At 51.9% G+C, this 25,601-nt stretch overlaps 1 protein-coding gene across 4 annotated transcripts in view; it reads left to right on the top strand.

Moving 5' to 3' along the window:
* Positions 1-11: 11 nt before the first annotated feature.
* The window catches only part of TMEM63B (transmembrane protein 63B), a 49,174-nt gene continuing 23,584 nt past the window's right edge, over positions 12-25,601 (top strand). For 2 of the 4 annotated variants that reach the window (XM_054195107.1, XM_054195106.1), the window contains exon 1: positions 3,058-3,558. In XM_054195107.1, the coding sequence (XP_054051082.1) occupies positions 3,464-3,558 (95 nt within the window). In that variant the 5' untranslated portion in view covers positions 3,058-3,463. Of the gene's footprint in view, positions 174-3,057; positions 3,559-5,102; positions 5,261-25,601 lie in introns of those variants that run through there. The other 2 variants (XM_054195109.1, XM_054195108.1) reach the window with 2 other exon arrangements.

The following is a 25,601-nucleotide window of genomic DNA, read 5'->3' as shown; positions in this document are numbered from 1 at the left end:
CGCCCCTCGCCGAGCTCAGCCGAACCCAGCCGAGCCGAGCCGAGCCGAACCCAGCCGGGTGGTTACCGCTGTCTCTGCCGTACCGCAGCCCGGTACCGCAGCGCCCGGCCCGGCAGGGCCAAGTGGAGCGGCAGCCCAGGGAAGGGTGGGAGCCAGTCCGCGCCTGACACGGGGTAAGCAGAACCGGCGGGGTGCGACGGCTCCTTCCAGACCGGGCGGGCCCGGAGCCGCAGACTCGGTGCTTGGGGGGGGGGGGGCGGCAATGGCCGCGCCTCAGGCCCTGCCGAGGGTGGAGCGGGCCGGACCGGGTGTTGTGCGGAGCCCTATAGCGGGGGTGGACTGGGGTGGGGGGCGCCGCCTGCCATCTTGGGGCGGGGGGACTCGCCCCGCTGCCCCTCCGAGGCGGGGTAGGAGCGGGGCGGCTGGGGGCTGCGAGGCTTCTCGCCCCCCTGCCCAGTGTGCGCCGTCCCTCGGCTCGGCCGCTGGGTGGGCGAGGCGGTTTCGGCACCCTGGGGGTCGTTTCTAAGCACCCCGTTTCCAGCGGGTGGGAGCGGCTCCGCCGTCTCACCTGCCGGCGCCGTCGGAGGTGCTGAGGCCGCTTGTGCGGGTGCTGGGAGAGCCCCCCGCCCTCCTCCGGGCACCGCCGTGAGGGAGAGGGGCAGGCAGGCAGGAGGGATGTTTCAAGGGTGGGAAGAGCAGGGAAATTTCTGATACCGCCCTGCTTTCGCCTACCCTGGAGAAATCAGCAAAGATGGGGCTTGTGTCTATGCTCATTGCAGCCAAGCAGCCTCTTTCTGCTCTTCTCTTGGTGGCCGGCCTCTCCAAATCGGCGAACCGTGTTTTTTTTCCTCTTGTCCTGGAGTGCGCCCTGGATGTCTGTATGTAGCTACCTGCTGGAGGCATCATGCCAAAAATCTGTGACGTGGCTGCAGTCAGCCTGGTGCCCGTAGCAGGTTTGATAGCTCTCAGCTGGATGGAGACCAGGTGTTTGGGGAATTTGGGATTCTGGGCGCCTCCCTCCCTTGCCCTTCCCTCAATAGCAGGAGTTGGAAGCAAAAGGCTGAGCAGTGCGTGCTCAGGGTGTGCTAATTTAGTCGTGCGTAGTCCACAAGGGCCCCTGTCCCCCGTGTTTGTGTGTTACTGTGGAAGTGTCCTGCTCTATCATGCCATACTCTGGAGTAAGCACATATGGAAAGCCATGGGCTGCACGGCAGGAGCATCCCGTTAGCAGCGGTCATAAAGCCACTGAAGGGTTGCACAGCACAGGTGCCTCTTGGATGGTCCTGCAGATGCCCCACCCGGGCATGGGACAAAGACTTCACAAGTGCCTTGCGGGGACCAGTACCCTTCCCCTCCAAGCACCTGTGCTGTACGGTCCCTAATAGCCTTTTATTCTCTTAATGCTTCTGAGAGAGTGGAAAGCCAACCACTCCTCTCCTAACCGGCTCCAGGAGGACTCCGTTTAAACCAGAAATAGCAGAGCATTAAGGACGTTGCTTCTAATGACTGCAATTAGCTGGTATCTACCTAGGAAAGGCCTTTTTTGTCTGTAGCCTTTTAGTGGCAGGAATACGCTGTCTTCACCAGGAGAAAAATCCTTTCTGCAGTCTTCACCTGAATAGCATAGGAGCAAGATAAACATGAAAGAAGATGCCTTTGAGGGGGTTGGGAAGAGACTCTGTTTTGGCTCATGAATGTGTTTTGTTGCACTAAGTTTGCTCTATTTTTGTCTGTTCCTGTCTTCGGTAACCTTGGAAGGAACTGAAGCTGCTGTATTTTCTGAGGGTGTCGGTTTTCTTGTCAAGAAGGCACTGCCGTGAGGCTTTGTAATGCTCCATTTTTTTCCCCTTCGACTGGAGCATGGTGCAACTATTCTGAAATGTCCTAAAGTAATGAATTGGGCCAAAAAAAGAAAAATACCGAGGGTTTTGCTTCTTGTTTGTTTATTGTTTTTTGTTTAGTTGTTTTTTTTTTTCCCTTCTGGACTTTTAAAATATCCTGGGTCATATTTTTTAGTTTTCTTCAGCAATAAAATGGGCTAGAATCTTGCGCAGGGAGGGGAGGGGTTGGCAAATTTTTACATAGAAAAATAAAATACCCTCATGAAATCGCTTCATTCTGGGAACTAGGACTTTGAGAAAATCCCAGGTAGCGTGAGATGTGTGATAAAAGCCTGAGAGCTGGCAGTGCCGACGGCCTGCTTTTTTTTTTGTCTGTTGCTAATTACTCTTTCCTTGAGCCCAGGGTGGCTGGAGTGCCTCAGGTCACGGGGAGCCCCGCAGCATCCTGCCAGTGGCTCCTCTGCCACCCTCCCCATCCATACCGACGTGCAACCCCAGCCTGCATCCTATCTGCAAGTGCCCTGTCCCCATCCTTGTAGCCAGGGTGACGTTGTATGCAGGGGACCGGAGGGCTCCGCAGGTGCGGCACCTCCCGCTCCCAGGAAACACAGCCGAGACCTGCACCATCTGACGTGAAGCCTGCGCAGCTGTGGGGTGCCTGCTTTGTGCGGGAGGAGGCCCTGGGCGTAGGATACTCCGTGCACTGTTAATAGCGGACGGTGCTGGTTATGGATCCTGTGGCTGATTTGCATATCAAAGCATCTGAGAGCTCCGCAGTGGGTAACGGAGGCAAGGATGATAGGGCTTGCTGGAGGCTGGGGCTGGATCTTCCCTGGGGGGTTTTGTGGTGCGGAGATGAGACAAGACGATGGGGATGCTTGGAAAATGGAGATTGTCTCCATGTCCTTGAATGACAGCGCCGTTAAGGCTTTTTTAATTTAGCAGCTGCTATCCAAGGGGTGGGAACCAAGAAGAGGGGGAGCAATCCTTGGTGGCAGTGCCTCGGACTGCTCCTGCCCTACCTCCTTCCTGCCAGCAAGAGCTTGGCTGGCAGCCGTACCACCCCCCCACCCCCCCCAGCCAGCAGCTCCTGTGGCAAGCGGACGATGTGCCAGCCTGCTGCCTGTTCTCCATGCTGCCTCTTGAACAAGGAGGTGGAGTCACCGCTTGGAGCCTGAAGTGGAGGGGCAGGTTTGCTACCCCCTGAACTGGCTCTGTAGGGTCCCAGGTCCTGCCTGATGTCTCTGGAGGCATTGTGGGGGGGACCAGCAGAGCCTCCAATGGGTCATGGCCTCTGGGATGCTGCATGATTCAGAGGAAGGTTTGCCTGTGTTGTCTGGTCTCAGTAGAGCTGTCTCCTGTTCCTCCTGACTCCCCAGGGCCTGGCTCTGAGCTGAGGGGGTGGGAAGCGTACACCTTTGCATAGGTCTGCCTGCTTTCACCCATCACAGCTACAAGGACTGCAGAGAGTCCTCTCTTTTTTTTTCTATTTTTCTTATTTATTTTTTCCTTTGCCCACTCGGGTGTTGGCAGGATTTTCCTGACCTGACCCATGAGGAGAGGTCTTTGGCTCTGTACTTTAGGCTGTGCAAAGGGGCCTTGCTGCTCACGCCCACCCCACAATGGCAGCAGCAGTGGAAGTCCAGAGGTACAGCCTGGGGCTCCGTGGGACCACCAGTGATCCCAGCGCTGCCCAGACAGCCCAGCTACCAAGCAGGTCGGTGCTGGCATGAGCATGGGGTGAGGAACCATGCTTGTGGTGGTGCTCTCACCCCTGCCCTGCAGCCATCTCTGTTCCTCCAGCACCAGGTGTCCTGCTTGGGGCCTGGCTGCAGCCGTTCCCATTGGAAACGAGCATGGGGAGCTTGGAGCTTGCTTGCAGGGTGAGCTGGAAACTGAAATGCAGGTTTCTAGGCAGGGAGAGAGGGGAGAGATCCCTGTGTTCCTCTGCCACCTTGATCTTCACAAGCGTGTTGCTGGTCCTGACGCTCTAGCTTTGAAGGACTGCAGCGTGGGGCAGCTGACCTCTCTGAGGGTAATTCTGCCTTCATCGTGGGAGCTTCTGCTGCCTGAGACTGCAGCCCTGAGCCTCTCCCCCATGCCCTGTACAGCTCAGGCTCTTGCTGGGAAGGAGTCCTCATCTCACCAGCCATATGGGGAGTTGGTGTGTGCAGGAGCTGCCTTGAGCGTGGCCCTCTCAGGAGGCACCTCTCTGCCTGCAGCCCTTGTCCTGTTGGCAGTTCTCTGGCTCGCTCAGGGGAGTGAGTTGGCGGGGGCAGGCCTCATGCTTTGGCTAGAAAGTTGGTTAAAAGGACAAAAGCAAAACCCAAGGCACGAATAAGAAACATGCATGTGTGTACGCACTCTGCAACAGAGAGAGAGGCAGAGATTCGTGAAGCTGGTGCCAAGCTTCTAGAGCAAAGGCTTGCAGTATGAAATGGCTTTTCTCTGAGCCTGCAGGCCTGCGGTTGGCACTGCCTTCTCGCTTCATGTCCTTCCAGCATGGAGCTGGGTGTCTGCCCTCTGCTCCAAATACAGATTAGCTGCAGGAAGCCCGAGACTCTCTTGCTAAGTGTGAGTTGCAGAGCATTTTCCTCTGTGCTTCTCCATGCAGCACTCCCTGCCCTTCGCGGGGTTATCTTTGCATGCTCGTTATGCTTTCCCCGCACATGATTGCGGAGCAGTCCTGGAAATACTTCTGTTCTCCCCATGGCTCTTGCATGTTGGTATTGTTTGCTTGTCATTCCCCCTTTTCTGCTTTCAAGTGACTTCCTCCCCATCCCTTGTAAAGCCAGGTGGAGAGTGCTGGGAATGCTTTCCCAGTATCCCAGTGCTGTCCTTAGGCCAAGCTCTTATAGTGGCTACACAGCTTGTATGGGCAAGATAGGGATCCTGCTGGCATAGCCTACTGCTTCTTTTGAGCAAGGTTTCCTGTACTTTATGTGCTTTGGTCTAATTGTCAATGCCAGCAGCTTCTGCCCACATGGTTATTGTGCTGGGAAGAGAGAGAGGTCTTGTTTTATGTATGCTGTTCTCCCCAGAGAAATTGGCAGTTGGTAGTACAGGTCTGGCTTAAACCAAGGTTTTGAAGATTCCCGTTTGTGTGACCTGATCTGGGAAGATGTTTGTGCTGTTGCATTAAAGGAAGGAGCTGGATCTCTTAAGGGACTGTGTGTTTGAAAGGTGTCACATTGCATCAGCACCAGAAGAAAGCGGCTGTGGGCAGGATTCATGTCGGCCTGTTTTTGATATGTTCTGCAGTTGACTTCCTGAACCACCTCAACTGTGCTGCCTCTGAGCAGCAAGCTGAAGAACGTCTTTGCCTTTCTGTGGCTGAAAGAGTGGCTGCTGCAGGTCTTTCCTGTCCAACCTTTGCCTGTGGCTTCCTAGAAGGACTGTCTGTCCCCAGAGCTACTACTGTGAGTCCCTGCATTGGGTGTGTTTGTCCCCTCTGCACCGCTGTAATTGTGTGCGGAGCAGTTGCTTGCTTTGGTACTCCTTCCCTTTCCTCTAGGGATGCTCCTGCTGGGTCTGTGCAGGTCTCTTCTCCTGGCTCAGTGCAGACCATCGCGCTGCAGACAGGCAGCTGCCACCAGCGATGTGACTTCTGGCTCTGTCATGCCAACAAGGAGGCCATGTAGTGGTGTTCATGGGGAGATGTACTCTCTCCTGTTGACTTGCATGGAAGAGCAGCTCTGACAGGCTCCCTTAAGAGCATTCCACCATCTCCTGATGTGTTGCTGACATGGGTCAGGGGGACGGTGCTACTCTTAAGTGGAACTTCTTTGGAGAGTTGTGTGTTGGCCTGGCCCTGCTTTTGCTAATTAAATAGGGACCTTTAGTAGGCTGTCTCAGGTCCCTTCAAGGCCAGGTGGTGAGACAATCTTGGCATGATCTTTTACTTAGAAGAAATTCAGATGGAAGCAGGCCTGCTTGAAGTAATTATCAACATCTGGTGTCTTCTGCTTTGAGGTCAGAGAGAGCCTGGCAGTGACACAGGCTGGCGAGGTCTCTGCAGTTGACCTTAGGATACTTGGGCTCTTATGCCAAAAATTTAGTGCCTTTGGGATGCCAAGGAAGATCTTAAAAGGGATTCACCCTTCAACTCCCTGTGCACGTGGTCTAGACTCCCTTTGTGTGGAAACTATTGGACTCTGAAGGCTCTTGGGTGATGCTGGTAAAGCTGACATCTTCCCCAGGATGACTGTATGCAAGTTGGTGATTTGGTTTTGCTGGTCTCTCATCTTCGCTTGAGGCATAAACCTGGCTGTGAATTATTGTGTGTCTTCTGAGCTGCAGTAGCTGCCCAGGGGCTTGCTATTATTCACAACACAGAAAAGGCAGCCTGAGCTGGCATGAGTTGCAAAGTTATAAATCTGGGAGGAAGGAACTGGATTTGCGGTGGATGCGAAGCTCAGTGTGAACTCCCAGCTAGGGCAGAAGGAGCCAATGCGGCTATTGGATAGAAAAAAGAATTGGTGCCTGGCTGCGCGGAAAAGAGGAACAAATAAAATGTGACAGTAAGAACTCTGTCTTCACCTTGCAAAGAAGGTCAGGGGTGACAAGGTACTTAAAGAAGTTAATTTTTAAAAGTGAATCCAAGTACAAGTCATAACAGGTGACAAGACTAGTTAGGTAAATTAGATGTGGGCAAAGCCTTATGAAATTTCCCTGAAAGTACTTAAAGAATAGACTAAGGCAACTTTTGCATGGTGAGTAGCCACCTTAGAGAACATCTAGTTGGAGGGAGATCTCAAGATCTGATCCCTTGAAATACAGGGAGAAAGAATGGGACTACAACCAGCCTGTCTAAATAAACTGGAACAAACAGTTAAGCAGTTAATGTTTATCCTGTTAAAGAGGTGGGAGAATATGCTGATTAAAAATCCATCAGCATGCGTTTGTCTGGAACGTACCACATCAAGTCGGTCAACACCCTTGCCTGGAAGGATGGCTTGCCTACTGGCTGAGCGGGGGCGATAGATGTCATAGAGCTTGACTTAAGTCAGTCTGTGTCACTGACCCAGGCGTCAGCCTCATAAACAAACATTGAAGGGATGGGAGATAGGAAGCATCCCTCAGGTGGATCCACAACTAGTTGAAAAGCTGTACTCAGAAGGGTTCCTCTCATAAGGAGACCCTGGCTGGGCAAGGCAGGGGAAAATGTTGGTATTACCAGGGTTTGTGAGCAGGATGACTTAGTGCTGTGTTGGAGAAGAGAACAACATGAGGCAAGCCTTGTGTGTGAGCAGTGACACCTCTAAGGTGCAGGAAGCAATTAGTCCTTTCCACAACACAGATGAGGTATTGCTGAAGGACCAGGCTCAGATGTAGACGCAACCCTTGGAAAAGGATGCACACAAACAAGAGAGTATCCAGCAAAGCAACAGAAGTGATTAAGGTCTTTAGAAATACGGTGTGGGAGGAAGGATGCGAAGAACTAGGACTGCGTAGCCTGAGGAAGAAAAGATGGAAGAGGGAACTTCATGGTCTTCAAGGATGTGCAGCAGTGTACTTCTAGAAGACTGTAGTTGTGATGAACACAGGGCAGGAAGTCACTTTACCTGTAACAAGGGAGTTCAGACTTCATGGTCTTCCTTAGTATCGGTTGGGATGGTGAAGCAGAAGAGGAGGCTATCTTCAGGGGAGGTTTTATGGGGGTTTTTTGTGTTTTGTGTAGGGTGTTTTTGTTTGTTTTAGAACAAATTAGCCAAAAGGCTGTAGATATGGATGAGTTGCAGCTAGCTGTGCCTCAAGCAAAGAATCTCACCAGATGACCTTCAAGCCTGGCAGTTATGTGAAGTGTTTGACACCTGGAAAGGCAGCTGTGAGTAGCCCTAGGAATAAGACTTTACTGCTGTAGGAGGTGCTGGAGAGACTGGTACTAAAATACTCTGTCTAAATCCAGTGTCAGTGCTCAGAAAAGGATGCTGAAAAATTGAAGAGAATGCAGAAAAGAGTTACAAAATAATCTGAGGGCTGGAGAGAAAGCTTTATGGTGAGAAACATAAGGAGATCAATCTGTTTATCTAATCAAGGAAAAGATTAAGGTGGCACTCAGTTATCCTGCATAAGCATAATGTATCTTATGACTGTGTATCATTAGCTTGGTAGGATAAAAACGCCAGGCCAAGATGACTGGCAAGAAAAACCCGTCATGAGATGCTGGGGCTGCGGTCACCCTCAGAGCCATGCAGCCAGGTCTCCCCTCTCCTCTTGTATGGGTGGAGATCCCTGTCTTCACCTGTTACCGCTTTCTCTGCACAACCCTTTTTCTCTGGCTTTCAAAGCCCCCCTTTCTTTGTTCCTCCTGCCTTGGTATCTGTCTAAGCCCTTTCCTTGAGACTCCTCTACATTATGGTTGAAAGCACTAGCCTGGACCCAGCTAATGTAGGGTGTTGCCCTGATAAACCTACGCCCACTTTCCGTGCATGTGCCTCTGAAATTGTTCCCTGCCTTTCCTTGCCCCAGCCCGTCATCCACCTCCGAGCGATTTATAGCATCCCTTCCCTTGTGGCACCCAGCTTATTTGCCAAACAGGTACTTGGGAGCAACCAGCACCTACCACCTCTCCAAACTTGGTACCCTGGTCAGTGAAAATGATGAATGAAACCAGATGTCACTCTTGCCTCTGGTTCCTGCCAGCCTGCAGTCCAGTGCTCTGTCACTTATAGCTGTTGGTTTATTTAGGGTCATTACGCCCGTTTTCAGTCCATGAGGTGACGTTTCTGCCTTAGCCCGATGAAGAAACCTTGAGAGGGAGACTGGGTGAGATGCCGCAGCAGATGGCTCGCTAAAATCTTGCTACATCCACGACTTCCCTTTCACCCACTAACGCTGTAATGCTGTTAAAAATAAAAATGATCCAGTGTGCCTGACAGGATGTATCCCTTGTAAATCCCTGCTGCCTAGTGCTCCTGGAATCTCACACTCTCGTATCTTCATGTTTTATTATTGCCTGGGGTAGGAGGGGAATTTCAAAGCTAGTAGATAGCTCCTGACTATGGTTATGAGTCAGGGGAAAACAAATGCTTTGATGTGCTTTAAGGGAGAAGGGGGAAAAGAACCCCAATGTTTCCTTTATTTTGTTTTCTCCCAAGCTTTGTTCCATTTGATAGGAGCAGAGCTTTGGTTTGTAGGAAATAACCCCGGTAAGTGTTTGTGTCTTCTGGGGAGTTGCGTGCTACAGGGTGGAACAGCCTGGGCTGTTCCAGAAGAGTCTTGTGGAGTAGCAGCCATGGCTCAGCTCTCCTCTGGTGGGTATGGGGAGAAGGACACACCTTTGCGAATTAAAGGTGTAAAACCATGGTATGGTAGCAGCATTTGAGCAGCATGTGTCTGTGTGGTGCGTTAGGTGCCTCCTTCAAAACACCTGCAGCTTCTGGCCTGCCTGATGTGCAGGGTTGCCTGTTTTGATCGTTCTGATGATATATTATTTTGGCAAAAATGTTCCTGCTTCTCAGTCTGGCTTATTCCACCACCTCAAAACCCTGAGAAGTAGTTTTGCCAGTATAACTGCACCTCCATCAGCAGACTTATGCCTGTGGAGACATGTTGATCCACTTGGGTGTCTTTGCCTCTCTGTCTAACACAGCTATGCTCGCAGATGTCTCTGGCGTTGGCTCGGTGTGAAAGATCAAATAGGACCTCTAGTTGGAGTTCAGAAATCTTGGTGAGAGAAGGGATGGGCCAATCAAAGTAGAGGAGGTATGCAGTTTTAATGAGCTTGTTTTCAAAATATATGGGAGTGACTGATGTATAGGTAGGAAAGCAGTGCTGGAAGCACATGGCTGGGAAATAGAGAACAAAGCAGACTTTGGACAGGTTAGGGAGAGGGGCCTTTGCTATTTGGACTGCTGCATGTATACTCTGTCTCTTGTTGTTTGCACTGTGTTTCTTGGAGCAAGCAAAGGGATTTTTTTTAAACTCATTTGGTGAAGGTAGACTCAAGCCCATCCAAGCAGTGGTGCAGGTAGAGCTATGCGTTGTGACTGAATGAGTGCATGGTCTGGAAATTCCCAGTCAAGTCCTGAAAAGCTGGTGCAGGGCGGTGAGCCTGTCTGGCCCATAGCAAGCACACCTGCCTGCTTTTTCCTCTGTTCCCCTCCCTTCCCCCGGCTGTTTCCAGCCTGTCAATCATCCTGATCAACCTCTAATTGCCTCTCAGCCCACCCCAGCATTTCAGAGCATCCCTTGTCTTGCTACGCATTAGTGATTGCAAAGCCTGCCCTTCCTACCAACCCGTTCTTGCAGAGCTGGCTCTGGAGGCTCCAAGGAGAGCTCTGGGGCAACACCCTCTCCTCCTACCCCAGCGCCGAGGCTTGGCTGCCCTGTTATTCCTGCTCTGCCTCTCCACTTAGAGGTGTGTGCATTTTCGTGCCCGTTTTGCCTGCAGGAGCCTTGTGCTGGTTGGATTTCAGGATCAATGAGAGCTTCAGACTCAAATGTGGCTGGAGGTTGGTGGTTTGGGGTTTTTGGGTTGGTTTGTTGGTGTTTTTTTTTATCTACTCTTGCTGCTGCTTTAAGGCATGTGTGTTGGGGATGGTGGCCCAGGAACTTCTGCCCCATCCCTTGGTAACCAAGCAGGTAAGAAGGTCCAGGAGGAGGCCCTGCTGGTGCACACTGCTGCCTGCCATGCCAGGGGAGGAACCTCGGGCTCCTTCCCTAGCACTGAGGCACCAAAACAAATACCAAAGGGAATTGCAGAGATGTGGTTTTTAAGCTCCTAATCCAGTGACTGTGGACGCTGGGAGAGAAGAGCGGACCACAAAAAGTGGTCAGGCATATGTGCTGTCCCTGTTGGGATCACCTCATAGGGCTGGGGATTGGCCTGGTCCTAATGAAAACCTGAAGTCTGCCCCAGGGAGGGAAGAACTAAAGAAGAAAATGTGATGATGGAGACAAATGGCAGGTAGCAGGAGGCAACATGTAGGAGCTGCATGAGGTGCAGAATGAGGAGCCCATGTGTGGGGAACGGCAGCTGGGGGCACTGAGCAGGGCACCCAGCAGCACCACTGCTCCTCACAGGTACCTGAAGGTGGACGATGCCTGCAGACAGGAGAGGCTGTGCTAGGGCTGGCAGGGGGTCCTGTGGCTTAGGCCATGGGTGGATGGAGAGTATTTTATTCCTTCTTTCTCACTCCTGGAGATGAACTTGCTGCTGGGTGCCACCCCCCCTTCCCTTGAGGGCAGGGCGTGTACCTGGTCCTGAAGAGCCTAAGTGCTGACTTTGGATGGCAGATGAAACTAGTGGTGTCAAAACTTCATAAGGCACGCTGCTGCCCACCTGGGTATCTCCCTGGCTGCTTGGAGCTGAGCTGAGCTGGCAAAGGTGGCACAAAGCCTGTGTTCTTGCGTTTACCCCAGCAAGCAGCTGGGAAATCATTCAAAAACATCTTTGGTTTTACTCCTGTGGCTGGTGATGCTCTCGAGCAGGGGCAGGACAGGTGTTGCTCACCCAGGAGAGGGATAAATCCAAAAGTCCTGGTGGAGGAAGGGGCAGCAGGGCAGTGACAGCACCCTGCTGCTTGCCCAGACCTTACCGATGGGAGCAGAGGACCATAGCTCCAGGACATATCCTTCATTCCTAGTAACTCACAGGGATTTCAGCTGACCGTAGGTGGGGGTACAAGCAGCAAGAAATCCTTGTGTGCTGTTGGTACATCTAATCTGGAAAGTGGAGTGTCTTTCTAATGCTCATGAATTAACTACGTGGTATCCCTGGAAGGGGTTGTATGTGATTCCGACAGACAGAAGCAGAGGCACGGGGCGTACCAGCAGCATGCCCGTGGTCACACAGCTGGTCGGAGTGGGATGCAGAGCAGAGCCAGGCTGTCCTGTGTCATGTGTCCACGCTGCTTTGCTGCCGCTCTCTAAAACAGAGTACTGACATCTCACCCTGTGACTTGGGGTGGCAGGGATGCCGGAGGTGAGCTGGATGCACGGTCGTGCGTGATGGGGAGTGAGTCAGTGCCGGGGGCAGGTGAATCGGTGCCGGAGGAGCAGGTGGGCCTGGTAATGGGTGGGGATGGCCGGGAGCTGCCACATGGACGTGTGGGAAGCTGTCAGGGAGTGGGGGCCCAGCAGCTGGTACCAGAGTGAGCTGGGAGGATGAAGGGAGTGAAGGATTATCCTGGGCACGGGCAGCACCACTGGTGCCTATGCCTCTGGCAGCATATGGAGGGCAGAAGCCTGCACCCCCACCATGTCCATGGCTTGTTGGTGGGGAGAAGGTGTGCCAAAGGGATGGAACGTCAGGGTGAGCTGAGTGGACAGCTTATAGCCAAAACTTGTAGTGGGCTAGCAGTTCCTGGGCCCTGTGTGACGATGTCCATGTTCCTGCTGCCAAGGCGGTGTGCTCCAGGCACACCTCTGGACTCCAAGCCTTGGCTGATCATGCACCAAGCCCCAGCTGAGGCTTTCTGGTAAAGCCCCTAAGACGACTCTCCCTGTGCCCGTTAGGAAAGGTTAAAAACTCAAAAAATCGATCCAGCCTCTTAATGTAAGTGTATCTTGCCAGCCTGTTTGGGGCTGGTAAGTGCAATGGCACAGGAGATGGATCCAGGAAATGACAGAGGGGAACATAGCCAGGAGGTCCATTACCAGTTTGGTAGGGTGGAATAGATGCTGGCTATTTGAAGGCAGGAAAGCAATAACTTTCTCGAAGATGGAGAGGAAAATCTGAGGCTCTAAAAATGAGCCTGGCATCAGATGGCTGGGTGCTGGGAGGGAGGAATGGAAAATGCGGATGTGGCTCTGGGAGGAGCCAGGGGCTGGCACTGGTTGTTTCACCTGGATGGGCGTCAAGACTCATCTGCCACCATATGCATGTGCAGTTCCATAACATCACACGGGGTCTGTTTCCAGCCACACAGGAGGGGATAAAGCCTGGACACTGGAGAAAGTCTGCAAAATTTAAGGAGTCCTAGGAGATACTAATTTCTTGCCTTCTGTTGCTCAGGAGCATATTCCTGGACAGTATGCTGAAATGTGACACTGCCATGGGAGCCTGGGGTTGTAACCCCTTTCCCCCCCAACCCCACTTTGAGACCCGTAGCTTGCCTTAGCAGTTGGATGTTCTTACTTTATACAGCCCCCCCAGATCTAACTCTTCGTAGGGGTGCTGAGCAAATGCACTAACAGAGTGACTGACCAGAGGGGATGCTGGGAGAGAGCGAGCAGTGGCGGGTGCTTTCCCACCTGCCCGCCAGAGGACCACCAGCTGGCAGGGTTGTGGTTGCCCCTGGAGATGGACACTGCCTGAAGAAGCCCTGTCAAAGCATTGTAGCAACCAACAGCCCTTCATTGAGCTGCTGGAAGAGGGTCCCAGGAGCTGTCAGGAGGTTTTTGGAGACCTTATGTTAAATCCGTTCTTCAACACCTGCTGGCACTCGGTGCTTCCCAAGCCCAGAGCAGGCTGCAAGGGGATGCTGGTGCACTCCTGTGTGCTGGATCTGATTTTGCCCTTTCACAGGAAGATCCTCACAAGAGCTTACGGGTCTGATGTTAAAAAAAAAAAAAAAAAAAAAAAAAAAAAAAAGCTGAGCATGCCCTCAAGTCTGCTTCCATTGGTGAGGGAGCTGCAGGTGATCAGCCATGCTGCAGCACCCAGCCTGAAGTAACCCTCCCACGATCCCCTCATCTTCCCATGACAGAAGAAAGGTCCCTTGCTCATGCTCGCTTGACTCATCTTGTTCTCCGCTTCCAACAAGAGAGTGATTGGTGTTGGTAAACAGCATGTTATAAATAGGCAACTGATGCTATATTGGGAGGAGTTTTCTCCACTGGTACGCACAGGCGTGGTGGGACTTGGGCCTGGAAGCTGTGAGCTTGGCTGACAGGCATGCGGAGGAACTGGTGACCCCTCGTCAAGGGGCTACTGTGGACATGGCTCGGGGGAAGGTTCTTGAGCGCCAGCTCTGTCCCTGAGAAGCCATTCACAGCTTCCCACCCCTACTGACATGTGGATGGGGACATTGGAGAGGAGGCTTGAAAGCAGCTAGGATTCGGGAGGAAGGAGTGAGATGAGCAGGGCTGTGTTGGGCTACAGATATCCTTGAGGAGCTGCAGATGTTTCATGTAGGGGCAAAGGTACTGCAGTTGGCAGCAGTGGGGTACAACTTGGGGCTTGGTAGCTGTCAACTTCCTCCTGATGAGATGGTCCCTGACTTGGGAGAAGGTACGTAGCCAGCGTTTGTTGAGGCTCTGAAGATGAGCAGATGACTGTTCTGGGCTGCTCTGTAGTGCCCACTGGGGTGCCAGGTAGAAGGCACCAAATGACAGATCTCTCTTTGATTGCTGCCTGTTCACACGTGCACGTCCCTAGGCCTGTGCTGCTTGGAGAGTAAGTATTGACCCTGAAGTGCTGCTGTGGCTTTCTGATGAGCTGCAGTAAATGAGTCACCCCCCTGGTTTGTGCATGATGTGAAGCCCTGAAGAGCTTTTGGCAGCAGGATTGATCTTGGAGGTCACAGCGTTGACCCTGAGAGGACATTTCCCCCTGCCACCAGACCCAGCAGTTGATCCCCGGCAGCCATGCCTGATGGCTGGCACCGCAGCCTCGATGGAGGCCTGATTTCCGTATGTCGGGATTCCTTGGAGGCTTTGACCGAGATGCCGGTCGAGTGGCGTAAGTAGAGGGCAGGGTGCCGGGGGTGAAATTCCAACCTCCCCGCTCACTTATGGGGCCGTGGCAGAATTGCTGTGGCAAGCCTCAGGCGTAAACAGGCAGGCAGGGCAGCAGTGGCAGGGCTGGCCACCCAGGAGGAGAGGCTGGAGGAGGTGCTGCCCTCCTGCATCCCTGTACTTTCCCATTTCAGGCCCTGGAGGAGCTACGCGTGGCTTCCAGGTTTGCTCTGGGGGCAGCTGGGCACCTTCCCCTCTGGAGGCTGGCCTGGGAGATGCAGTTCCAGCCCCAGCAGCATAAGGTGTAGAGGGGATGTCTCCACCACAGGCAGCTGTCGTTCAAGGAGCTGAGAGTTGGCGTGCCTGGGATGCACCTCCTGCTAGGCCGATGCGAAATCAGTGGTCCCCTGCTTAAGCAGCCTTCCCCCCCACATCAAACAGGGGAGGGTGACTGGGAAGAAGGAGCAGCTGGGCTTGCCTGGGAGCTCTTTGGAGGGCAGTGATGGCTTGCAAAGTGCAAACTGAATCTGAAAGCTCTTGCAGTTTGAGGAGTGGAGGCTTTGCTTGGCCCACTGCTTGAATAAGCGGTGTTGTTCGGCCTTATCCTGCATTGTCCACGTTGTGTTTTAGACTGTGTAAACCTAATGCTGCCTAGTGCTTTCCTGTGAAGTATCAGGCTGGCTCCTCCGAGCTGATTGGGATGCATTGTAAGATCCAGGCAAAAGGCATTGTAAGACCAGCCTGACCAGCATGTGAGATGAGGCAGTGTGGCTGCGCTTTCTCCATTGATAAAAAGCAAAATACCCTGCAAGAGGCTTCTGCCTTATGTCTAGCATGTAGCACATGTCTTTCCACACCATGATCTAAAAAGCAAATGTTAGGAAGCTTCTCCTCCATCACGCGTTAATGGAGCTCGCCTCTTGCGTCTGTAGATTGCGTTCCCCAGCAGGAGTGCAAGAGACCCTGGATTATAGAACTACTTGGGGAAATTGAGGTACTCGAGTGCTTTAGTGCAGGAGACCTGTTCAAAATACCCCGTAACAGCGATGGAGATGCAAAGGCCGTGTTGGTTGTGTGGTGGTGTTTGCCAAGAGCAAGGCAAGCCTGATGCTAATGCTGATGATGGGTAGCAAGTCTGGCAACAAATTGCGGCTGTGTCCCACTGTGTAAAAATGAGACAACTGGGATGTTTGAATGTTGATATAAATGAGAAAACTGAAGTTCACCATGTTGACACTTGCCAAACTACTGTGTTTATTTAAAAATAAAAAAATCTTGCTTTCCCCTCCTGCTGTGGACACTTTGGACACCATGGGAGGCAGCTGTGCCGGAGGAAGTGGGAAGTGAGAGGGAAAGCTAGGATGACAGGGTATAGAGGTTTAGATATTTGGCCACGATGTGACTGAAAGAGAACACTGGCCTTTCAGGCTATAAATGCAAAGGAGTTGTGCTGCAGAGCAAGGGGACCGCAGTAGCGTTCTCTCTCTGGCCATATCCGTGTTTGGGATGCTCAGGCACAATACAGCTAGAAAGATGCTGACCATGCAGAGAGACATCAGCTGCGGAAGCAGTCAGAGGCTGGAAAGGTGTGCTTGGAAAAATGCCAGGTGTACAGAGCTTAGCTTAAGGAGAGTGGAGGCAGGTGAGACATCTCCTGACAGCAAGGGATCTTATATCTCCATGCTGAGAAGGGGGAGCAGTATTTTTGGAGGAGCAGCCAGAAGCAGAAGTAATGAAACAGAATCAGGAAGAATGGCATGCCTTTCAAGCCTGCTAGAACCATTTGCCCATGAAGAGAAGAAAGCTTTCTGGTCTGGGATTATTTATTTAACCAGTCACTATAAAGTGTATTTGGAGGAACTTATTTCTCATCATCAAAGAAAAATTCTGGTTAAGCTACTTGATCTTTGCTGCTTCTACCCTGAGACACTCAGCTGGGGCTGGGCTGATAACCAGTGCACATAGCCAGGGTTCAGAGAGTGGTCTTGGAAAACATCTGGTCCTTGAAGCAGAACATAGTGCTCAAGTCTGTCCCTTCTTAGGTAAACACTTTAATTTAGCCATATACTTAAGTTACGATGGCTTCAGTGAGAGCGTTTCAAGATAAGTACATACTTAGGAGCTTTCCTGAGCAGGGGTGATTTCTTTTGCATGAAGATCCTTGGAAAAATATCTTAACAAGCATTTGCCCATACAGCTGCCAAAGCTCGATTTGTGTTGGGAGAAATACTAAGCAGTAACCTCATCTGGGTTATTAATTAGTAATTGATCTCAAAATGCCATAATCTACTAATTGTTTTTATACTCTTGCTCCTGTGATGTGTTTGGGAAGGCCAGGCAAGCTTCACACCTATAAGGAAAATTCTGGAGGAACTGCTTGCTGTTCTGCCATGTTGTATTAGAGGCCTCAGCCACTGCTTTAACGGGTGATTTGTCTTTTCAAGCAATACATGTGATATGTTGTCCTGATCCAGAAATGAGGTAAGGGACAGCATGTTCGCCTTGCCCTCGCACGTGAACCAGCAAAGAACAGTTTTGTTGCCTGAAGGTACTCTGATTTTCTTTGGGGTCCACTGGCTCCTTTTTATTTGGGTATACTGCCTTTCCTGCCCGCCTCTGTGATGCTGCACTTCACATCCGTCCGTGTAGCCAGATGCCCCTTCCATAGAAGGGGAACAGCCAGGAGTGTGCTTTCTTGGTGGAAACGTATGGTGCGCTTTGGTGCATCTTGCCAGTGTTGTGCTGTGTGCTGGTACCCTTGTCCAGGGAAGGGTTAGGGTTGTGGGTACAGGGTGACCTTCAAACCAAACTTCAAGGCTCCACTGAAGGATGGAGACACAAGATGAGATTCAGCCTAGGCTTGGGGCACGTGCACCCCATCCATCAGTGCTGTCACACTGTTTTCTTTTGGCATTAGGTGTCATCTGTGGAAGCACAGAGTATGAGGGAGTGTTTTGAGAGGGAGAGGTGGTCTTGGGAAACAATGGCCAGAAGAAGTGATGGGTTTTGGCTCCCACTAACCCATAAGGATGTGTCAAGGATGAAGGGCTTAACTTGGCAGCAGAGGTGATGGGATGGGAGCAGCGCAGCTCTTCTGAGTGTGGTCCCTCTTGGGGTCGCTGCTGCGGTTCCAATCAGGAATCACCACTGATTTGCACTCTGTTTAGGGCTGTGCTTTCCATGGAAAGCAGCCTTCAGGTGTGCAGACTACCTTACAGCTGCTCTAGGCCATGATGCTTAGCTGCTCCTGGGTGTTCTCCATATGCAAGCCCATGGAAAGTGCCTGCTGCTGTTTTCCTTTCAATGCCACAGCCTGGAGGAGCAGAGGCTGCCTGGGAGACATGCCTGAGGGGCTGTCAGGTATCTGGTCTTAGTTCTTGTGTGTGATGCTGGTCCATCTGGGCAGGAGGGCGCTTCCTGACTTCACCTCCAGCAGCCCTTGGTGCACAGTATTTGGTGTGCTCCACATTGCTTCTGGGGTGACCTTCAAGGCACCTCCTTTATATCAAGTCAGGATTTCAGTGGTCTTAGGTGTGAGCACCCTAGCTTCAGCCAGGGCTGTGGGCAAAAGGAGCCGAGGTTACCAACTGCATGTCTTTAGTAGACTTTCATAGGCTTGATATTTGCTCTTGTGGAGCTGTGCTCCATGGATAAACAGTGACTCAGAGCTGCTTTGCCCAGTTAAAGTACTGTTTCTTTGTTTGTCCTAACATTGAGATAGAGTCCAGATGACACAAGGCTTGCACTGCTGCGTCTTACTGAAAATTCAGTACCCTCCTCCAAGTCCAAACAGCCACTTTATCTTGCACACCTGTATCTGCAGGTCTGGGAGCCGGGCTGCTTGCCTTGAAGTACCACTTCAGTGTTCCTGGTCTCAGCTGGATGCCGTCGCCTCTGTGCCCAGCGACCGACCGGTGCTTTGTTCCCTGTGTTCCCAAGCCAGGCCCAGGTCCTCTTGCCAAGCCCCACGGGGTGGAGAGAGACCATTGAAAAGAAGAGCACAATCAGCATCACTCAAGTGCTGGGGGCTGGCTGAGAGCCCGGCGTTCCTAGCCTGGTGCATGCGAGTGATTCCTGCCTGCAGACCCCAGCCCTGGCAGTTGAAGGCAGGCAGAGCTGCCCTGAAAGCTCAAAGAGACGTGTTCAACCCTCATTCTTCCCAGCAGGTAAAGGTTGTCGGTGAGCTGGCTCTAGATTAGATCCTTCTGGTAGCATCAGAGCAAACGTCCAGCAGAATAGGAACTGGGACATCTTTGGGTACTGATATGCCAAGTGAGGTCCAGTGGTTCTCTGTCTGTAGCACAGGTGAGGGCCTGGGGGCAAGGACAGTCTAAAATCTGTGTTTAATCTCCATCTTGCTCTGCTATGGACCTTTGTTATCTATTCAGTGCCCAGCAGGAGCTCAAAATTGGTCTCTTACAGCCTCTGTCTGCCATGTTGGAGTTCAGTAGCTGCTGGGACAGAGTGCATAAAGGGAGCGGTGTGCTGTAAAGCCTCAAGGTTTTTCCACCATCACTGTCCTAATTTGGATGTCCTTTTGGCCAAGGTTGCCCTGTTGTTCTTGGTTGTACTGGTTGCTGTGCCAGCCCTGTGCATAGTGTCCTGGGTTGTGCTGTGCTGCTGTTGCTGGAGCTCTGACTCCTATCTTGATTTCCCCAGCATATGCAGAATGCTGGTTCCTAGGTGTTCTCCTGTAACTGTCCTGGCTTGCTGGCCACATCCAGACCTCTTGCTGCGAGAGCCCTTTGCTGATGTCTGCTGTTGAGGAACAACTGACTTCTTTCCTCCTCCTGCTGTAGCTGATGAATTTCTTCTCAGCACGGAGTCGTAAAGGGAGCTCAATTCTACCTGCTTCAGGGCTGTGATTGTGTTGACCTTTGTTGTTTGCCTGTGCTATGGGTCCTTTGTAGACTAACCCTGCAAGGCAAGCACTACCCTAGGAGTGCGGTAAGGAAGGGGAGGAAAACACGAGAACATCCCTAGCCTGCAAAATACAAACACTTGGAGCTGCAATCTGCTTAAGGACCTTTGGAAAGGATCAGCCTTTATTTGTTATAGAAAGGGTGCAGGTGCCAGGGTTTGGAGTAGATGTTCCTGTTGTTGTAGGAGCAATGCTGAGAGGCTGCTCCTGCTGGAGGCCATGCAGCATGCTGGCTCCTTGACCCCCAGTGCCCACAGGGGAAGGGGTTTCCCCTCTGGGCTTGCTGATTTTGCATCCCGTGTGTTTCCTGCTGGATGAGAGAGCCAGGCTTGTAGGCCCTTCCCTGCTAGTGCCAAGTTTCTCCACCTTCTGATGTGAAGGAGGGGTATTCTGTGTGCTGCTAAGTGTCAACTCCAGGGATGCCGCTCTAAGCGGCCCTTGCACCTGCTTTGCCATGGTTCCTGAATTGATGCAGGGTTTCAATTTTCCTGGGTCCCTGTGGAGCACTTGCTAAAAGCCTGAAGCTTTTCTGAAGTACCATCCAAGACACATAATGCCCCAACCCTGTGCCTGCTAAATGCGGTGTTGTCAGTGCTTAGGGCAGGAGGACCGGGCAAGAGAGAAGCTTACCCCCAATAACCTCTGAGCGAGCAGCTTGCGTGCTGCAGAGTAAGGAGTAGGGATGCTCCCAGGGCTGATGCAGTAGGGTATCCTACCAGCCCCTGGCCTGGAACCAGCTGTGGAGCCCGGAGAAGCAGTTTGGACAACTCTTGAGAGATGCTTCTTGCCACTGCTTGGTGACTCGCATCACCGAGGCTTTCCTTGGTGGGAAGTGCTGATCACACTGTGTAGGGAAGTGATTGTAATCATGCCCAGTGGACAGAATTCCTGTGTCTTTGAGCGCTGTGCTGCAAGGAGGTAGACTCCTGTCATGCAGAAGTGAGGAGGAGGAAACAATCAATGTGACCTTGAGAGACTAGCTCAGAAACCTGGGTTTACGAGAGACACACACATATACCTCACTTGAGAGGAAAAGCTGGGTGCAGATGAGAATACCCAGTCTGTCATGACTGGCAGGGGACAGTTATGGGGCATGAAGGAAGGCAAGTATGTTAATACTCCCCTATGCACAAGAGGATTAAGATCAGAGATAAACAAGAAGCTGTAAGGTGAGGTGAGCTTACTGATAAATAAAGGAAAAAGGGATGAGAGCTGGGAGAGGAGTAAAGCTCTTGCTAAAAATGTCTATCTGTGCAAAATGGAAAAGACGGCATTTGGTCACTTAAGAAATGGAGGGGAACATGGAAAAATTCAGAGCAAATAAGGCATCACCAGTAAGTCTGGTCCATGCTTCAGAAAAGCCAGATGTCATGCACCTGAACAGCTCTCACTAACAGTGCTCAAAAGCTGAAGTGGTATTTGTGCAGTAAAGATCCTGTATAAATAGTCACTCTCACCTAAAGAATGAAGTATAGGTGAGCCAGCCTGGGGCAGGCCCATAAAAATTTTGCAAGGAAGGTGCATACCACATGCAAGTAGCATAAGCGGTGATAATAGACATGTAGGAGATGACCAAGAAGGCAACCCCTGAGGAACAGCCCATGTGTCACTAGGGTCCATAAACCAGAAGCTGAAAACCACTGGTGTTGAGAGATGGTGGAGTCTCCATCCTTGAGTCTGGTAAGCATCTGCTGGGAATTGGTAGCTACTGCTACTGCTGCGGTGTTGGGTGGTAGGTGAGGAGGCCCTGTTTTCTGGGGCTTACTCCCAACCAGGGCTTGGTTGCCATATGGCCACTGCTTTGCAGAATATACATTGTGAAGTCCAGCGCCTTGTCAGTCTCACCACTCAACTTATTTATTTTGCATTTGCTGTATCACTACCAGCATATGCCTACAGGAAACAAGGGAAGCCAAACAGTGAGCAGTGTTTCTTTATAGACTATAAAGTACAAGCTGGCAGACAAACTTGGTTTCTTTCTGATAGATTTACAGCCCAGGAGCTTGAAGGGAAAGTGACAGGTAGATATATTTGGAACCAAAGTGTTTGATTCGGTGACTCATGAAATCTAACACTCAAAATTTAATGCAAATCAGGTTGGCTGTGACTCTGCTGTGCAGACTGAGAGCAGATTGATGCGGAGAACTATTGGATTGGTTTGGGCTTCCTCTTGATGGCAGAGGAGGAGATGGGCCCTTGCCATGGACTAGGATGGGATGCATGGATGGGACCCTGAGGGTGTCCATGTGGCATCAAGACTCCATGGTGTTTGTCAGGAGGCAAATAAGATGGGGCTGGAGACCTCTCCTTAGTGGTGCAGAAATGCCAGGTGCCAGGACTGTGTTGGTTCCTCGTAGACAGATGGAGGCGGTCGGGCGGCTTTCTTGGCAGCAGTGCCGTAGCATGGTATTGCATGTCTGCCACTGTTCCACCAAACCTCCCTGGAGGGGAAGGGGGATGCCATCAGCCCTTCCCTGTTGGCCAGACAGGGACAGACGCCCCTTGCCCAGGAGCACCCAGTACAAAGGGATGTAAAAACAGAGGCAGGAGGGCAGCAAGGTGTGAGGCAGGAGCAAAACACAGAGCCAGAGAGACCAAAGAGCCTTTAGGCCGAGGACAGATTAGCCAGCTGAGATGAGAGGAGCATGAACTACTGCATACCAAGGTTTCGAGCGGTGGTACAGCCCCTCTTGGCATGGTATGTTATGTTCAGGGCACCATATGACTTGAAAGCACTGCCAGCAGATTGTAGGGAGTTCCTGTAAAAAAGAGGCATAAAAAAGACCTAGCTGTCTGCAGCTAAATCGGTATCGCTTGGCAAGGCAGACAGTTTCCGGTGAGCGAAGGCAGCATGAAGGGTTTTGCTGATGTTCAAAGGTAAGGTTTTGTGATTGACTATCCTGGGTGATCTTGAAAGGGATGGAGTTGTGACCTGAACAGGTTCCCTGACCTTCATGGAAGTTAGCACCCAAAAGCTCTTCTCCTTATGGAAAATCATGGATGAGAAAATAACCTCCAAAAAATAAGTTGTTTTGTGTGGCCTGGTCAAAGGAGGGCTGTCAAGATGAAGTTGTGGAAGTGGTTTGGTTTCACCTGAAACTTGATGATTTCTCTGATGCTGAGATTCCCCAGCTTGTGGAGTGTTTTTTCCCAAGGAAGGGAGGGGGAGTTCTTCAAACAACCCTATTTCAAGCATTCGAAATGAAGGAGCAGCCCAGCACTGAGCCCCAAGAAGTAAGCAGGGGTCTCCAAAACATCTGTGTACCTTCAGGATCACCCTCTAGCAGGTTCAGGACAGAATGTCAGGAGGAGTTCCCCTCCTCCTTTTGGGTGGATAAGCCATTCTTCCTTCCCCTTTTGCTCATGAAGTGATCTACGTACATCTCTATTGCCTTTAGGAGAAAATAAAACCCAGGTTTCTCGTGGATCCAAAGGCTCCCAGCTGTTACAGTCTACTTCCATCCCTGCCAGGCACCATCCCAGTGCAGAGTGAATCACTTGGGTGGTCGGTTGTGCTTACACCTGTGCTGGGAGCAGAACCAGGGGTTCCCGAGCAGCAGGATGTACACTGCCAGCAGTACGCAAGCTGCTGCAGAGTGGTGCTCTGAGCAGCATGGGGTCAGGGGCTGGCCGTGACAGTGACGGTATCTGCCAACACCAGGGCTGGGAGCTTATACACACAAAAAAAGTTGTGATGCCCTTTGCTGGGAGATATTTGAGGCCTGATGCAAAGCCAGATGGAAGGACCTTAGACCCAGGGCAAGTGTGCGCTTAGTTTTTCCTTTGAAGAAGCCAAACCTGCCAGATCAATGCTTTGGAGGCCTGGTGTCTGCTTGGCTGGCTCATAGAGATGATGAAGCATGCAGGGGGTGTTGTACGTTGACTGGAGGAGATGGAGAGGAGGCAGAGAGATGCAGGGCTTTGGCAGGCCCTCCCTCCTTCCTGGGCGATACAGGACTGATCCTTATTGTATGCTCGTCGGTGCTTTGCCCAGGCTTGTTTGAAATGTGCCAGTAGCACATTTTCTTCTTGATGCTTTTCCCCTTCGCCTGCAGATCGCGTTCCTCCTCGCTGCACCCAGTGTGTCAGCACTTCTCCGGCCCTCAGCTGCCTGAAAGCCCCATGCCAGGTCTGAAGCATGGCGCAGGGCAGCTTTCCCACCACTCTGTCTGCAGCAAGAGCGCTATTTACCCCTTTTATTTGCTGCTGTACTCTGGGAAAGGCTTTCAGCTGATTTGCAAGCCCCCTTCTCTCCGTCTCTCCCGAGGCTTTTCCCTGCTTGCTCGCCAAAGGTTGGACTGTTCTTCCTGTGGTCTGTTTGTGGCTGCAAGCAGTTTGCACAGAGCTCTGCTGGTCTCCTCCGTCGAGCTGCAGGTAACCTAGGTGGCTGTTTGGGGGGTGAAAAGGCTCCCTCAACCTTGGGTGCCCGCTGCTGCATGAGGGTCCCCAAGTGCCCAGTGCAAGCAGGTCTGTGTTGCCCTGTCAGGCAGGGGCTCAGGGTGGCACGTCCTCTGGGCTCAGGTCCCTGGTGTCACAGCGTTACCTATGGTGCTTGGGAGACCAAGGGGACCCCAGAGGAGCAGGTCTGCAAAGATACATGCCATGTCCCCAGCACCCTCTGGGGCCAGGTACTAAAACAGACCTCACCTTCCTGAATGTCATGTCCTAGAGATTTAGCAAATTTTGGGATGGGTTTTTTTTTTGGTTTTGGTTTTTTTTTTTTTTTAATCTGGAAATCTCTAGCATCTTCACCCCAGACCTGCTGGTATCTGCCTATCTCTGTGCCCTGAGACTGTCACATTTCCGTAAACGAATGCATCTCTACTGGAGCACAGTCTCTCTGTTCTAATTACAGATGGGGTTATTAACATTTACCGGTGAGAAAACAAATGAATGTAGCTTGTATGCTTACGTCGTTCTGGCTGCAAGGGCAGGCATATGCTTTATTGATTTATATTTTTCTGCAAGTGTTTCTCAGGCCACCTCCTCATGTCTGGCTGACATCGGTGGTGCGGCTGGAAGAACACAGCTAGCCGCTCGCCCATGTCAGTGCATCTGTCTGCCTGTAAGCCAGCTGTCCACCTTCTGCATCACTCCTGCCCGAGTCCCAGCAGGTTGCTTTCTCTTTCTTCTTTCCTCCTGGTGCCAGGGTTTTGGCAGAGGATGCGAGTGCTGGGCATGAGGCACAGACACTCCAGGGTGAGCTGGAGAGGAGAATGGGAAATGCTCCATTTGGGAGGGCCTGCAGCGCTATTTTATTGCGTGCCCTAGCCACTCTGTGTTGCATCAGAGTTCGGCGTGGGGCAGGTAGCCTCCTCAATGGGTGTCTCCTGGTCCCCTGCCCTGCAAGAGCCCCTCAGGACTCTGCCAGACATCAACCCCTGCCCAGACTGTGGGATGAGTCCATGAGCATCCTGATGCACACTCTGCAGGCTGAGAGGCAGACATAGAAGGGTGAAGGGGTGTCATCCTGGCCTTCCCAGCCTCGTGCCACCTTCTTTCCTCTTTCCCTTTGTAATGGATGGCTGGGAGCATGGAGACTTGCTTGGCTTCTATGTGGATGCTCATCCAAAAGGAAAACCCAGTGAGCTGTGCTGACCTGCAGGCCAAGGACAACAGCAAGGAGGAGAACTCCTGTTCTGCTGGGTCTGCCAAGCCCTCAAGAGCAGCAGTTCCCAGGGCTGAGCAGGCAGGAGCTGGGCTGGAGGCTGCATGCACTGCAGGACCCGGGTGGGATGTGCTATAGGGACTTCAGCTGGGAAGCAGGATGCCTCTGCTCCTGACATGTAGGGGTGGAAACATGGGGCAGTGTGGACGCATAGGTCCTGCTGGCAATGTAGAGGTTGTGGTGTGGGGAAGGAAGCAGACTTCTCTGTGGATGGGGGAAACTGGGGGACTGTTGTTCCTCCCTCTGCCCTTCCTGCTGCTCATAGAGAAGGGGTTGGAGTCCAGTAATGCTGAATAAGAGCTGAAAATGCCTTTTGGCAAGTCATTCTGTGCTGTCCTTGCTGTTTTGAGGAAGTCAGCATTAAACACGCAGACTAGGGCTTGCGTGGGACCTGGTTTGATGTCCTGCTCTTACTGCTTCCTTGGCCCGGTTGTGGTGGGAAGCCGTGCTTCCAGTCAGGAAAGGGCTTGGACACCTCAGGCTGGTTCCCACCACGCCAGCCCTCACAACAGCTTACCACCAACTCCCTGTGTCTCTCTCTTGATGC

This window comes from Rissa tridactyla, chromosome 3, assembly GCF_028500815.1.
Source record: "Rissa tridactyla isolate bRisTri1 chromosome 3, bRisTri1.patW.cur.20221130, whole genome shotgun sequence".
Taxonomy (NCBI): Eukaryota; Metazoa; Chordata; class Aves; order Charadriiformes; family Laridae; genus Rissa; species Rissa tridactyla.
The sequence above is the reverse complement of the archived record's forward strand: the minus strand, read 5'-3'. Positions and strand labels throughout refer to the sequence as shown.